Source organism: Aedes albopictus, chromosome 1 (assembly GCF_035046485.1).
Source record: "Aedes albopictus strain Foshan chromosome 1, AalbF5, whole genome shotgun sequence".
NCBI classification, from domain to species: Eukaryota; Metazoa; Arthropoda; class Insecta; order Diptera; family Culicidae; genus Aedes; species Aedes albopictus.
In genome coordinates this window covers 243,271,127-243,287,435 of record NC_085136.1, presented here as the reverse complement: position 1 = coordinate 243,287,435, position 16,309 = coordinate 243,271,127, and the positions used below count along the sequence as shown (strand labels likewise).

Below are 16,309 nucleotides of genomic sequence, written 5' to 3'. Positions count from 1 at the left end.
CGGACCGTCCTTTGGTTTCTTGCGTCAACAACCACGCTCCGTACGTGCGTCAGGCCCCAGGACTTTCGTCCCTGCTGCCCCGCGTCAGTCTACTGGGTTAGATCCGAGCCCGTAGTTGAAAAGGGGTCCCCGGAAAGGGTCGGGGTAGGTGAGACCCTGCTGTCTGCAACCTTCGGGTGCATCTGATAGGGCCTGAAGGGTAGTGATACCCTTCCTTTGCGGGCAGGTCAGATCGGGTTGCACGTGGGCATCAGTTCTTGATGTCTGCCAAGCAGTTGGGTGCGGGCGGGGTTGACCCTGCCTTCCTCCCGAGGACAAAGGGAGTGGCGATGATCACTCGGGAAACTGGCTAAGCGCCAGCATGTTACCGTGATGGACTCTCCAGAGCGAGTCATCTATGTTCGTTGCTGCTAGGCTAGGCAGCTAACCTTGAGGGTGCGATGTGCACTAGCCCCTCTCTGAAGCAATACCTTCTTGTAGGTTCCGGAGAGACGAAGGGTTTGGCGACCATAGGAATGTGTTTTAGTGGGTCGAGGAGAGAGTAGTCCTGGCTTCTACTAGTGTTGTAGAAGACGGCCTTAACCCCACACTACCCTAACCTTCCTGTTAGGGTGTCTGTTGAGCAGATTTTTCCCCCTATGGTTTAGAAGAAAAAAAAGGCAGCACCTCACCTGACGACTGCCTCGCCCGCTTTTGCGAGTGCTTACCACCAGCAGTGGCATCCACCACACCTATTGGACTACCTACGAAAGCGAAGGCCTCCGTCGGGGTAGACTTCGTAATCTCCACTTTCACCGATTCCGCCGCTGCTGCAGTTTTCACGAGTCTTACCTGATCCTGCTTGGCATCGTCCATCGACATACGAAGTCGCAACAGAGCCTGCATTGCATTGGCTTCGGGTCGTGAGCCGGAAGGTCAGTAGAGATGGTAGCACAGCTAAACTCATCAAGATGGGCCAACTGTTTGCACCGATTGATAGTTAGCTTGGGGAAACTGAATTACTACCGGAGGAATGGAAGGAAAGGTTTCTTCTCTCAAAGATTTATAGCCTGTTACTCATTCTTTAATAGATTGACTTCTCCATCAACGTCAATTGACAGGCCTGCTGATTATAACGACTCAACTCGAATCCACTAGGCGCACATAGTAGGCCATGGTTATTTTTTTTGTAATAATATCGAAATGGTCGGTAATGTACGAAGGCTGGAAAATCATCGTCGATGTCGGCCGTCTCGATCGATGCGATGCGACGCTTCCACGACGACGAAGAAGAAGTTTGCAATTAATGAGACGCTAATTGGAATTAAGTTTACTCATTATTTTCGCGTGGAGCAGGCTGTTACCACCGCCACTACTATGGGGAAGCTTGCGTCCCTTCCTACTACTTGCACGATTCCTTCCTGCCGCAAACGAGAAGAACCCAATAATGACGACGATTCAATGGAACTGCTGCCGACGGGAAAGCTAGTGCGGCCCGGTTTGACAGAAACTGGAGAGGGAAGGTATGGGCCCAGGCGATAAGATAAATTATGTTTTACTGCAACTGCGAGTAAGATTGATGACGATAAGTGATAACTTATGAGTCGACAGGAGCGTTTTAATGTGCAGTGTTGGTGTTGAACGATTGTCGTAGGCGTTGTTCATGCATTTGGCGGTTTGTTTTGTAAAGATTTTCGTACAGAAATGAACCTCAACTTGTCCTCCTGCGATTGAAAATCAACGAATAGGAATCGGAAGAAATCATAAAAAAAACGTATGGGAGTAACGATAGGAACCCTTTTAGGGGGCTGCACAGTCGAGGCGATGCAGACGTATGAGAGTTCGGCTATTGATCTGACCAGGAAGTTTTCGTTATAACAATTTTTCAGATTTATGTAATTTCATGCTTATTTTCTAATTTGGAGCATTTGTCAAAAACGCAAATTGGATGCCGCTCCAAGATATCCGATAGTAATGATAGGTAATGATCAAGTCTGCTTATATCCTAATAATCCCGAATTTCATCTGAAGAAAAAAAATACACGAAAAATGCAGATATCATTAGCAGACGATGAGTTTCGAGTTTTCCATCCTATACCTAATTGCCACCAGACTGCAGCAGAAGATGCACCCGGGCGTGACTTGGGAAAAGTTTTTCCTTCTAGTCGAACTCCAATGTTGGGTCGGTATAGGTACCAACTGCGGGATAAGCAGGCAGTACCTACCTAGTGTGAAGACAGCAGCACAGAGTAACAACTCTTCGATGCAATTAGGGCAAGTTTTTCTTGCCCTTTTACTTCGGGAAAGTCATTATCTACTTCGGCGTTGAACGTCGTCTTATGCTATATATAGGCACACTAATCTAACGCTAGAACTCTAGTCTAGTCTAGAAGATATAGTTTGGTTTTTCATTTTGATACTTACCCTGCAAAAGCTGGTTATCGTTGAAATCTGTGGACCGGATAATAAACCCATTAGTATAAGCAGATCAATCGGATCATTCTTGATTTGGATTAGATTTGGATTGGATTTGGATTGGATTTGGATTGGATTGGATTTGGGTTGGATTTGGATTGAATTTGGATTGGATTTGGATTGGATTTGGATTGGATTTGGATTGGATTTGGATTGGATTTGGATTAGATTTGGATTGGATTTGGATTTGATTTGGGTTGGATTTTGATTGGATTTGGATTGGATTTGGATTGGATTTGGATTGGATTTGGATTGGATTTGGATTGGATTTGGATTGGATTTGGATTGGATTGGATTTGGATTGGATTTGGATTGGATTTGGATTGGATTTGGATTGGATTTGGATTGGATTTGGATTGGATTTGGATTGGATTTGGATTGGATTTGGATTGGATTTGGATTGGATTTGGATTGGATTTGGATTGGATTTGGATTGGATTTGGATTGGATTTGGATTGGATTTGGATTGGATTTGGATTGGATTTGGATTGGATTTGGATTGGATTTGGATTGGATTTGGATTGGATTTGGATTGGATTTGGATTGGATTGGATTGGATTGGATTTGGATTGGATTTGGATTGGATTTGGATTGGATTTGGATTGGATTTGGATTGGATTTGGATTGGATTTGGATTGGATTTGTGTTGGATTTGGATTGTTTTTGGGTTAGATTTTGATTGGATTTGTATTAGATTTGGATTGGATTTGGATTGGATTTGGATTGGATTTATATTGAATTTGGATTGGATTTGGATTGATTTTGGATTGATTTTGGGTTGGATTTGGATTGTTTTGGGTTGGATTTTGAATGTTTTTGGGTTGGATTTGAATTGGATTTGGATTTGGATTGGATTTGGATTGGATTTGGATTGGATTTGGATTGGATTTAGATTGGATTTGGATTGGATTTGGATTGGATTTGGATTGGATTTGGATTGGATTTGGATTGGATTTGGATTGGATTTGGATTGGATTTGGATTGGATTTGGATTGGATTTGGATTGGATTTGGATTGGATTTGGATTGGATTTGGATTGGATTTGGATTGGATTTGGATTGGATTTGGATTGGATTTGGATTAGATTTGGATTGGATTTGGATTGGATTTGGATTGGATTTGGATTGGATTTGGATTGGATTTGGATTGGATTTGGATTGGATTTGGATTGGATTTGGATTGGATTTGGATTGGATTTGGATTGGATTTGGATTGGATTTGGATTGGATTTGGATTGGATTTGGATTGGATTTGGATTGGATTTGGATTGGATTTGGATTGGATTTGGATTGGATTTGGATTGGATTTGGATTGGATTTGGATTGGATTTGGATTGGATTTGGATTGGATTTGGATTGGATTTGGATTGGATTTGGATTGGATTTGGATTGGATTTGGATTGGATTTGGATTGGATTTGGATTGGATTTGGATTGGATTTGGATTGGATTTGGATTGGATTTGGATTGGATTTGGATTGGATTTGGATTGGATTTGGATTGGATTTGGATTGGATTTGGATTGGATTTGGATTGGATTTGGATTGGATTTGGATTGGATTTGGATTGGATTTGGATTGGATTTGGATTGGATTTGGATTGGATTTGGATTGGATTTGGATTGGATTTGGATTGGATTTGGATTGGATTTGGATTGGATTTGGATTGGATTTGGATTGGATTTGGATTGGATTTGGATTTGGATTGGATTTAAATTGAATTAGATTTGGATTAGCTTTGGATTAAATTTGCCAAGTAACATTTTGTTGATCAATTAGTCTTGTAGAGGGTTTAAGAACCGTCATAAAACCTTACGCGTTTTGTGGATTTATGATGATTCTAACAACCTCTTCTAGTTTATTTGACCGAAAAAAATGTTACTTGGGTTGGATTGGATTTGGATTGAATTTGGATTGAATTTTGATTGGACTTGGATTGGATTTGAATTGGATTTGGATTGGATTTGGATTGGATTTGGATTGGATTAGGTTTAGATTAGCTTTGGATTGAATTTGCCAAGTAATATTTTGATGATCAAATAGTCATGTAGAGGTTTTAAATATTGTTACAAAACCTTATGCGTTTTTTTGGACTTATGACAATAACATTCTCTTCTTGTCTATTTGACTAAAAAATGTTACTAGGGTTGGATGTGGATTGGATTTGATTTGGATTTGGATTGGATTTGAATTAGCTCTGGATTGAATTTGCCAAGTATCATTTTGATGATCAAATAGTCTTGTAGAGGGTTTAAGAACCGTCATAAAACCTTACGCGTTTTGTGGATTTATGTTGGTTCTAACAACCTCTTCTATTTTATTTGACTCAAAAATGTTACTTGGGTTGGATTGTATTTGGATTGGATATGGATTAGATTAGATTTGGATTAGCTTTGGATTGAATTGGCCAAGTAACATTTTGATGATCAATTAGTCTTGTAGAGGTTTTAAGAACCGTCATAAATCCTTACGCGTTTTGGGGATTTATGATGGTTCTAACAACCTCTTCTAGTCAATTTGACCTAAAACAATGTTACTTGGGTTGGATTGGATTTGGATTGGATTTGGATTGGATTTGGATTGGATTTGGATTGGATTTGGATTGGATTTGGATTGGATTTAGATTGGATTTGGATTGGATTTGGATTGGATTTGGATTGGATTTGGATTGGATTTGGATTGGATTTGGATTGGATTTGGATTGGATTCGGATTGGATTTGGATTGAATTTGGATTGGATTTGGATTGGATTTGGATTCGGATTTGGATTTGGATTTGGATTGGATTTGGATTGGATTAGATTTGGATTAGCTTTGGATTGAATTTGCCAAGTAACATTTTTATGATCAAATAGTCTTGTAGAGGTTTTAAGAACCGTCATAAAACCTTATGCGTTTTTTTGGATTTATGATGGTTCTAACAGCCTCTTCTAGTCTATTTGACTCTAAAAATGTTACATGGGTTGGATTTGGATTGGATTTGGATTAGCTTTGGATTGAATTTGCCAAGTAACATTTTGATGATCAATTAGTCTTGTAGAGGTTTTAAGAACCGTCATAGAACCTTACGCGTTTTGTGGATTTATGATGGTTCTAACAACCTCTTCTATTTTGTTTGACTCAAAAATGTATTTGGATTGGATATGGATTAGAATAGATTTGGATTAGCTTTGGATTGAATTTGCCAAGTAACATTTTGATGACAAATTAGCCTTGTAGAGGTTTTAAGAACCGTCATAATACCTTATGCGTTTTTTTTGGATTTATGATGATTCTAACAAACTCTTCTAGTCTATTTGACCTAAAAAATGTTACTTGGGTTGGATTGGATTTGGATTGAATTTGGATTGGATTAGGATTGGATTTGATTTGGGTTGGATTTAATTTGGATTTGATTTGGATAAGATTTGGATTGAATTTGCCAAGTAAAATTTTCAGGATTATTTAGTTTTGTGGATGTTTGAAGAACCGACATAAAACCTCATGCGTTTTTTTGGATTTATGATAGTTCTAACAACCTCTTCTAGTCTATTTGACTCAAAAATGTTACCTGGGTTGAATTTGAATTGGGTTTTGTTTGGATATGGATTGGATTCGGATTGGATTTGGATTGAATTTGCCAAGTAACATTTTGATGATCAATTAGTCTTGTAGAGGTTTTGAGAACCGCCATGAAACCTTACGCATTTTGTGGGTTTATGATGGTTCTAACAACCTCTTCTAGTCTATTTGATTAAAAATGTTAAATTGGGTTGGATTGGATTTGGATTGGATTTGATTTGGATTAGATTTGGATTTGGATTGAATTTGCCATGTAACATTTTGATAATCAATTAGTCTTGTAGAGGTTTTAAGAACCGTCATAAAACCTTACGCGTTTTTTTGGACTTATGGCTTATACAATCTCTTCTAGTCTATTTGACTGAAACATGTTACTTGTGTTGGATTGGATTTGGATCAAATTTGGATCGGATTGTGAATAGATCTGGAATTTATTCATCATCTTACACCTACCTCCTGTATCCGTCGGTGGACGGTGACCTTGTGCCACTGGTGGTCATCGAAGCGAACCCGCGCTGGTTTGATATGCATTTCTTGTTTGCCGTTCGAGAGCCCCATCGTCAAGGAGACGCCACCGTCCCGGAGGGCCAAATTCAGGTAGTCGGTTCCGTGGCCTGTGGAGGAAATGGGAAATGGAAAGTGTCTGGTTACTGGCTGGATTCGACATCGAATTTTGTGGTAAAATGAAATAGTTATTGACTGGATTCGTCATTCCGTCGACAGTTGATGAGAGAAATTCTGCAACAGCAAAATAAACCAAAGTAAAATACGCAGCATCTGTACAATCTTCTTGTAATTGAAAGGTGAGTGTAACACTACGAGGAACAGCATAAATGGCTAGGGTTACTTGAGATTAGGATGCCAATCAACTGTACGCATCAAGTTATTTCAGGTGTTTATTGAAGTGCTGTTTCCACCTTTCAACTGTCAGAGATTTCATGTTCTCTATAAAGTGATAAGCATAATCTCAAATTGAATGGCATCCTACCTACTTTATGTCCACAGAAAATTGATTCCCACACAGTTTCGTGCTTTCCGGTGATCATAAATAAACACGCTCTCAGTTCATGTACAAAGGAGCTCCATATGCCTAATCATGCCACAATCTAATATGGAAGCGTGACCTTCGTTATTTCGCCATCGCTGAATAGCAGCGACAACGGACGCCAGCCAGCCAGTATCGTCAAGAATTGAAGGGTGTAAAATGAACTTTTATTTCACGTTTGAGTGAAATTCTGCCTTCCCCTATCCTTCTCACCTTGGAACGTAGCGTCACCGATGGGTTTCCAGGCTCTTACCTGTTCTTTACCAAGCGTAAGCACCTTTTTTTCTCATGGTTTTCAGTCGCTGACACACTGCTGCCACTAACCTCACTATATCGCGCAGAAGTTGGCGTCATCGTCGTGTCACGCTAGTTAATTTCATGCTGTCACGACTGACGACGACGACGCGATTCACCACCGCCTCAGCTGCCTTTGGGCCGTATGGTGCACTGCACGAGGAGTGTTTCGGCGAATAATTCGGCGCCGCCAGTAGTCTCTCTCTATTGGAACAGACTGCATTAGCGAATGACGACGAGGACGATGACGACGAAATGAGGTGCAGTAATTAACGTCGGAGCTTATTTAGCAACCCAAGCGAGAAATCACCACCACCAGAAAAGCGATTTGGCGTTTGGGTTGGGCTATGCAACCCTGGTACTACAGTAGCAGCCAATCCATTGGTAAATTTCCAATTATACAGAATTGTCAATTTAATTTCAAAGATTTGCTTCTCCAGAGGTATCTTCAGAATACTTTCTCAGCATTCCTTCAGAAAATCCTCCTGGGATCCCTAAGAAATTGAGAGGTTTCTTCAAGAATCTTTGTTTGCAATTTCTGCAGGCATTTTTAATGAGGTTTGTTCATTACAGATTTCTCCGGAAAACCCTCCAGATATTTCTCCAGCAAATTTCTTTAGAAATTTCTTCCGGAGTTCTTCCAAAAGTTTCTCGTGATTTTATTTTATAGGAATTCAGGAGGTAGTTTAAGGGTTTTTTTTAGATATTCTCCCAGGCATTCATCCATGAATTCCTCCAGAGCTTAAGCGTAGAATGAACTTTGAGTTAAAATACACGTTGAAAAAAAAATCCTCCAAAAATATCTGTAGAAATTCCATCAGGATTTTTTTTTGCATAACATTTTCAAAGTTTCGGACACGTTAAAGGCGGGGTATGCTGCGCAATTCAGATCCCATTGTAATCCACTAGCCTCTGCCCAGCAACTCCTATCCCTACCTCCACGCGGTACCGGCCGGAAACTATGAGCAACCTTAGGGAATATCGGGTAACCAACCCCGGTGGGAACTTTGGTCGTAGGCTGGCAGGGAAGGGGGGTTTGCTTCGGCAAACCTAAGCGTCTGTTCTCCAGGAGGAGCGGCTCTCAACAGCGTCTGATCCCCATGTAAGGGGCGGCTGATCTACGTCCGAGTGCCAGGGAAGAACTCTAAGCTCAACTGTGCACTATGGTCCTCCGGAAAGTAGGGGGTTGGTGTCAGGCCCTACGAGCCAGCCGTAAAAAAACATTGAAGCGGAAAATCAGCAACAGAATAATACGAACCGAGACCAACGGCTACGACCCCAGCGAACAAAAAGGACTTGCAATTGGAAACTCGGTACGTGGAACTGCCGATCTCTCAACTTCATCGGGAGCACCCGCATACTCGCCGATCTACTGAATAACCGCGGGTTCGGCATCGTAGCGCTGCAGGAGGTGTGTTGGACAGGATCTATGGTGCGAACGTTTAGAGGTAATCATACCATCTACCAGAGCTGCGGCAACACACGTGAGCTGGGAACAGCTCTTATAGTGATGGGCGAAATGCAGAGGTGCGTGATCGGTTGGTGGCCGGTCGACGAAAGAACGTGCTGGTTGAGGATCAAAGGCCGATTCTTCAACTTCAGCATAATAAACGTGCACAGCCCACACTCCGGAAGTACTGATGATGACAAGGACGCATTTTACGCGCAGCTCGAACGCGAGTACGACCGCTGCCCAAGCCACGACGTCAAGATCATCATAGGAGATTTGAACGCTCAGGTAGGCCAGGAGGAGGAATTCAGACCGACGATTGGTAAGTTCAGCGCCCTCCAGCAGACGAACGAAAACGGCCTACGACTCATTGATTTCGCCGCCCCCAAAAATATGGCCATACGTAGCACCTTTTTCCAACACAGCCTCCCTTATCGTTACACCTGGAGATCACCACAGCAGACGGAATCTCAAATCTACCACGTTCTGATTGACGGACGGCACTTCTACGACATTATCGACGTCAGGATCTATCGTGGCGCCAACATCGACTCCGACCACTATCTGGTGATGGTCAAACAGCGCCCAAAACTCTTCGTCATCAACAATGTACGATACCGGCGTCCGCCACGGTACAACCTAGAGCGACTGAAGCAACCGGATGCCGCCTCAGCATACTCGACAGAACGTGGACCGTTATAAACATAAGCGGAAACAGCAGACCCGCCTCTTTCGGGAGAAAAAGCGCCGCCTGGAAGAAGCGGAGTGTGAAGAAATGGAACTGCTGTGCCGTTCCCAAGAAACACGGAAGTTCTATCAGAAGCTCAACGCATCCCGCAACGGCTTCGTGCCGCGAGCCGAAATATGCAGGAATAAAGACGGAGGCCTCTTGACGAACGGACGTTAGGTGATCGAAAAGTGGAAGCAGCACTTCGATCAGCACCTGAACGGCATGGAGAACGTAGGCACGGGAGTCCACGGCAACGGAGGAAACGACGACGTCAGTGCAGCGGAGGACGAAAATGAACCAACTTCCAGCTGGTAAGGATGGTATCGCAGTTGAACTCATCAAGATGGGCCCAGAAAAGTAGGCCACCTGTCTGCATCGGCTAATAGTCAGGATCTGGGAAACCGAACAGCTACCGGAGGAGTGGAAGGAAGGGGTACCCGAGCAAAGTTTCATAACAATCGGATAACATACTGTGTTATCTGATATCAAAAATAATTAACTAAATTTGTTCTCATTGTGGCTGAATAAGCAGGCAACATAACAAACATGATAACAACCAAGTATACCCGTGATACCATTAAAATATCTCATTATGATAACAACTTCTGTAAATCTATCAATTTTATCCAATTGAAAACTCATTTTGTTATCAGAAAGATATTTGCAACAGTCATTGATAACTAACTTCCGTTGTTGTTGTCGACGATGGTGCCCACAGTTTGACAGATAATGGTAACATGAACTACCAAGTTGATAACACGAAATTGTAAAATGAGTTCTTAAGCGAACACTAGTTATCAGTTTGTTATTGCTCAGTTATTGTACATTGCTCGGGTAATCTGCCCCATTCACAAGAAAGGCGACCATTTGGAATGTGAGAACTTCAGGGCGATCACTATTTTGAATGCTGCCTACAAAGTGCTATCCCAGATCATCTTCCGTCGTCTGTCACCTAAAACAAATGAGTTCGTGGGAAGTTATCAAGCCGGCTTCATCGACGGCCGGTCGACAACGGACCAGATCTTTACCGTACGGCAAATCCTCCAGAAATGCCGTGAATACCAGGTCCCAACGCATCACCTATTCATCGACTTCAAAGCGGCATACGACAGTATCGACCGCGCAGAGCTATAGAGAATCATGGACGAAAACGGCTTTCCTGGGAAGCTGACTAGACTGATTAAAGCAACGATGGACGGTGTGCAAAACTGCGTAAGGATTTCGGGTGAACTATCCAGTTCATTTGACTCACGCCGGGGACTGCGACAAGGTGACGGACTCTCATGCCTACTCTTCAACATCGCTCTGGAAGGTGTGATGCGACGAGCCGGGCTCAACAGCCGGGGAACGATTTTCACAAAATCCGGACAATTTGTGTGCTTTGCGGACGACATGGACATTATTGCCAGAACATTTGGAACGGTGGCAGAGCTGTACACCCGCCGGAAACGCGAAGCAGCAAAGGTCGGACTGGTGGTGAATGCCTCAATAACAAAGTACATGCTGGTAGGCGGAACCGAAAACGACCGGATCCGTTTGGGTAGTAATGTTACGATAGACGGGGATAAAGACTGTTCATTTTATAAAGAGGACACCTTATTTGTGTGATATCTTTTTTATTTTTCAATAAAATCATTATCGGCTTTTTGCATGAATTTCCATAGCTTTTGTACAGTGTAGGAAAAATATAACATTATACAAATTGCCCTTAGTTATGGAACTGAAGCGGTTTTCGTTAAAACTCAATAAAACCCCATTTCTCAAAATTCTACACAACTTTCCACATACATAACTTTAAAATTTTCATGAACTTTTCAATGTGTTGGGATCTAATACTATTCTTCTAAAGGTAGAGTGTAATAGTTGGTCAGTAATAATGCACCAAGCATTATACAGCTTGATATAGTGAGTTGCCTTGTTATCAATGAAATTGATAAAAAATACTTATTTAAGTCCAGTGATGCAATAACACTACGGAATCAGTTCAAATTTTGTCCAGTATAGAAGAGAATCGCATTCTAAATGATACCAAAGAAAAATATGCTTTAAGTACATTCTTCATCATAAATTTATTACTTAATGATGACCATATTGAAAAATTGCATAGTTTTTGCTCCATAAATGCAAGTTTTTGATTCTAGAGAAGCTTATTATTATTTATTTTCAGCAAGGTCTGACCCTATGTGATTATATACCTTATTTGAAAATAACTACATGTTAATTTTTATTTTCGACATCATTGTTAACTTGTATTTGCAATAGAGTACATTGTTATTTAGATGAACCTTCAAAGAACGAAGCGGTTTAATCTCCGGTAACTGACATGAAGCACAGTAACCAAGCCAACAATGCTATCAAGAAACGGTTTTCTGCTTTTGAAATTGCATTATAAGTTCTTTCGACTAGACCCATTGAAAACATTCAAAATTTAATATTTTTATACATTTTTGTTTAACAAATAAATTTTATTCCGAAAATCGAGTCCAACTTGTAACTTTAATATCTCAGCAACCATTATTCCGATTAGGTTTATTTTTTGCCAGAATATGTATCACTCAAACTGCTGCAGCATGGCAAACACTTTTGTGCAATTAAACACGATATACCGATGTTGTACAGAAATTTTGTGTTTATCTTTAGTTTTTGGGAATTGAAAAATTGATCTCTCGAAACACTTTGCTACATTTCTATGAGGTTCAATAATTTGAACCCAATTTATTTATGGTTATTACCTGCTTATATAATGTACTGAACAACTAACCAAGGCTGCTCAAATTTGAACTACGCGTTTTCTTTTTATAGCCTTGCAAAGTTGTCCTCTTTATAAAATGAACAGTCTTTACTTTTGAGGTGGTGGAGGAATTCGTCTACCTCGGATCCTTACTGACGGCTGACAACAACGTGAGCCGTGAAATTCGGAGACGCATCATCAGCGGAAGTCGGGCCTACTACGGGCTCCAGAAGAAACTGCGGTCGAAAAAGATTCACCCACGCACCAAATGCACCATGTACAAAACGCTAATAGGACCGGTAATCCTCTACGGGCACGAGACATGGACCATGCTCGAGGAGGACCTACAAGCACTCGGAGTTTTCGAGCGACGCGTGCTAAGGATGATCTTCGGTGGTGTGCAGGAGAACGGTGTGTGGCGGAGAAGGATGAACCACGAGCTCGCTGCTCTTTACGGCGAACCCAGCATCCAGAAGGTGGCTAAAGCCGGAAGGATACGGTGGGCAGGGCATGTTGCAAGAATGCCGTACAACAACCCTGCAAAGCTGGTGTTTGCGACTGATCCGGTTGGCACAAGAAGGCGTGGAGCGCAGAGAGCACGATGGGCGGACCAGGTGGAGCGTGACTTGGCGAGCATCGGGCGCGACCGAGGATGGAGAGCGGCAGCCATGAACCGTGTATTATGGAGAAATATTGTTGATTCAGTTTTATCTAGAATTTGATGTAATACTAAATATTTGAAATGAACTTCCTCGGGAAACCCTTGATGAATTTTTTATCATTGGTTGCCTTCTCTCCAGATTGGAGAGACTGACTCGAGGACTCGTGGTGTCTTTCTCGAAAGATCTGAGTTCAAATCTTGTATGAGACTTTTTTTTAGGTTTTTCCAAAAAGTCGGCGCTTTAAATAGAACTTTTCCCAGCAATCAGTAGTGTAATTATAGGATCACATACAAATTTCTATCGCATACGATGGAGGTTATTTCGTTACATCCAGTTTGTCATTAATTTAGAAATTATGCCCGTACTGCGTATTTTTAAAGGAACTACTTTACAAATTCGTAGGAAATATTTTTGAATAAATTGCTAAAAATTCAGGGAGAAATTCAAAGGGTTATTTTTAGAGAAAATGTTGGAGAAATTTCAGGAGAAATATGGAGGATATCCTGAAGGAATCTCTATATGAACTCTTCTGGGAGAAGTTCTTACCTGTATCCTTTCAGGTAACGGAAGAAGCTTTGGAGGAATTCCTGCAAGATTTTCAGGATACCGTCTTACCCCTCTGGTTCGACACGTTTTAATACGACACTTTTTAATTCGTACCCCGCTTATACGACACATGTCGAATTAAAAAGTGTTCAAATGTCACAGCGATGTACACTGTAAATGCAAAACAGTTTGATATTGCGCCTATACTCGCACCCGCAGCAACTCCTCTTGCATCCGCAAATTTCGGAAGTTTTGAGTTGGTGCTATTCAACACCCAAACCGCCTGGCGACCAACCGGAATGAACTGAGGATGGCAACAATCGTAGAAAGAACGAGCTTTTCATTCGCGCCACCGCAATATTTGATGAAATTATGTTTCATAACAAATCCGGAAATCAAAACAAAAACAAAAATAGAGTTGCCAAATTTCAATGAGCATGGTGGTGTAGGGTGACCAGTTTGTCGAATTAAAAGTTTACCCCGGTTATACGACAACAGTCGGTGTCGTATTAGCGGGGCAATACGGTACACGCCTGAAGAAATTTGAGGACACATTCCTGCGCTAATTTCTAATAGAATCCTTAGAGCCATTACTGAACAAATCTCCAGCAATTACTGAAAAGTCTAGCTATTAAATTACAATTCACTAATAAAAAGAGTAGAAAAAATAAATCACTAATGGAGAAATATCTGCTCAAATTTCTGAACGAATATCTGGTAGATCTGAGACAAAACCACTGGGAGAATTTATGAACGAAAATTTTGAAGGAATCCCTGGAGAAAAGCAGATTTTTTTGGAAGAAACCTTAAAATAATTTCTAAAGTAATCCATGGCAAAGTTTCAGAAGGAATCCTTAAAAATCTATCGCAAACAATTCTTATAGAAATTTCTTGAGAGACTCTTCTGGGAATATCTGAAGGCAGTCTTGAAGAAACTTCTTGAGGGACCCCTTGGAAACCATGAAAAAACCGTGGTAGATTTTGAAACAGAATTCCTGGACGAATCTATGAAGCAATCTTGGAAGGAATTTACAGAGGATTTCTTAAAGGACTTGTGATGACAGGTACTTTACCAATAATTATTATACGATACACCCTTTTACACACGTGCACCAGCGTGGTGGGCCGACAGCAAGCATACGTTTCGCAGCGCCGCAAAATTACGATCAGTCTTCTATACATACTCGAGCCATCCACGCGCGGTTATCACAGGATTTTTTGGACAAATTCATAACGATATATCATAAAGATCTTCTGAAAGAATCTCTAGAGAGACTTGTTAACCTTCCGAAGGTGCTCAAAAAAAGTTACGTTTAAGGTGTTCGGGTCATATTGACCCGGATTTGGTACAATGATTTCACAGTCATTTCTCAATAAAATAATAAAGTTTATGTACTCAAAATTATCGTTAGGGCTTCAATTTTGTGGATCCGGCTCAAAACTAAGGTTCGGTTGGATGTGGCCACTTGGAACCGACGCCAGAGGGACCATGGTTTGGCCATTTTCGCAGGAGGGTATTTTTCGCAATAAGTTATGCGAAATGCAGCTGATTTGAATGTTTGGAGTGCTAAATGCACCGGAAAAAGCAGCATCAAGCTGCCCCAACCACTAAGCTAACTGACCAGATGAGTTTTGACTATCAGGTGGCCACGGGACTAAATCTTGAGGCCTCGGAACGGCTTCCCGGGGACCCCCGATAGGTGACCATTTTACAAATATGGTGAATCCATGCCGTGCGACATATCAAAACTTGCAGAATTTTATGGAGAATACATCAGTGACCATGTCAGAAGCCAGAAGCAAGACTGGCCACTTGGTGGTCCCGGAACCGATTCCCGGGACCCCGGAAATGTGGCCAATTCTCGCAGTTTATATGAGCTTGCCGTATGGCACATCGAAATTCGCAGAATTTCATTGATAATGCACCAGTCATCAAACCAGCAACTGAAGAACATTGTCCGCTTGGTGATCTCGGAACCGGTTCCCAGGGCCGGTTCCGAGGCCCCCGGAAATGTGGTCAATTCTCGATTTTTTTTTTTACTATGCCGTGCGACATATCTAAATTTGCAGAATTTTGTTGCGAATATATCAGTGGCCACATTAGATACGAAAAGCAGGATTGGCCACTTAGTGGTCCTGGAACAGGTTCCCGGTAACCGGTTCCCAGGACTCCGAAAATGTAGCCAATTCTCGCAGTTTGTATGAACTTGCCGTATAGCACATCAAAATTCTCAGAACATCATGTGTAGGTAATTCATCAGTCATCAAACAAGCAACAGGAAACAACATTGTCCACTTGGTGGTCCCGGAGCCGGTTCCCAGGACCGGTTCCAAGGACCCCCAAAGTGTGATCTATTCTCGAGTTTTTTTTACCATGCCGTGCGAATTTTTTAGAATTTTGATGCGAATGTATCAGTGGCCACATCAGACACGAAAAGCAGGATTGGCCACTTAGTGGTCCCGGAACAGGTTCCCGGGACCGGTTTTCAAAACCCCGGAAATATGGTCAATTCTTGAATTTTCTATAATCATGTGGAAATGTGGCCAATTCTCGCAGTTTGTATGACCTTGCCATATGGCACATCGAAATTTGCAGAATTTCATAGATAATTCATTAGTCATCAAACCAGCAACTGAAAACAACATTGTTCGCTAGGCGGTTCCCAGGGCCGGTTCCGAAGACCCCGGAAATGAGGTGAATTTTCGTTTTTTTTACCATGCCGTGCGATGCATCTATATTTGCAGAATTTTGTTGTGAATATAGCAGTGGCCACATCAGATACGAAAAGCAGGATAGGCCACTTGGAGGTCGCGGACCTGGTTTCGGAGACTCCGGAAAT

The 16,309-nt window shown here is 41.8% G+C and overlaps 1 protein-coding gene across 6 annotated transcripts in view; it reads right to left on the bottom strand.

The window, feature by feature from the left end:
* The window catches only part of LOC109425258 (neurexin 1), a 694,091-nt gene that overhangs the window by 138,422 nt on the left and 539,360 nt on the right, over positions 1 to 16,309 (bottom strand). For all 6 annotated transcript variants that reach the window (XM_062846520.1, XM_062846524.1, XM_062846523.1 and 3 more), the window contains 2 exons: positions 6,465 to 6,625; positions 2,404 to 2,430 (listed from right to left, as the gene is read on the bottom strand). In XM_062846520.1, coding sequence (XP_062702504.1) covers positions 2,404 to 2,430; positions 6,465 to 6,625 — 188 coding nt within the window. The remainder of the gene's footprint in view (positions 1 to 2,403; positions 2,431 to 6,464; positions 6,626 to 16,309) is intronic.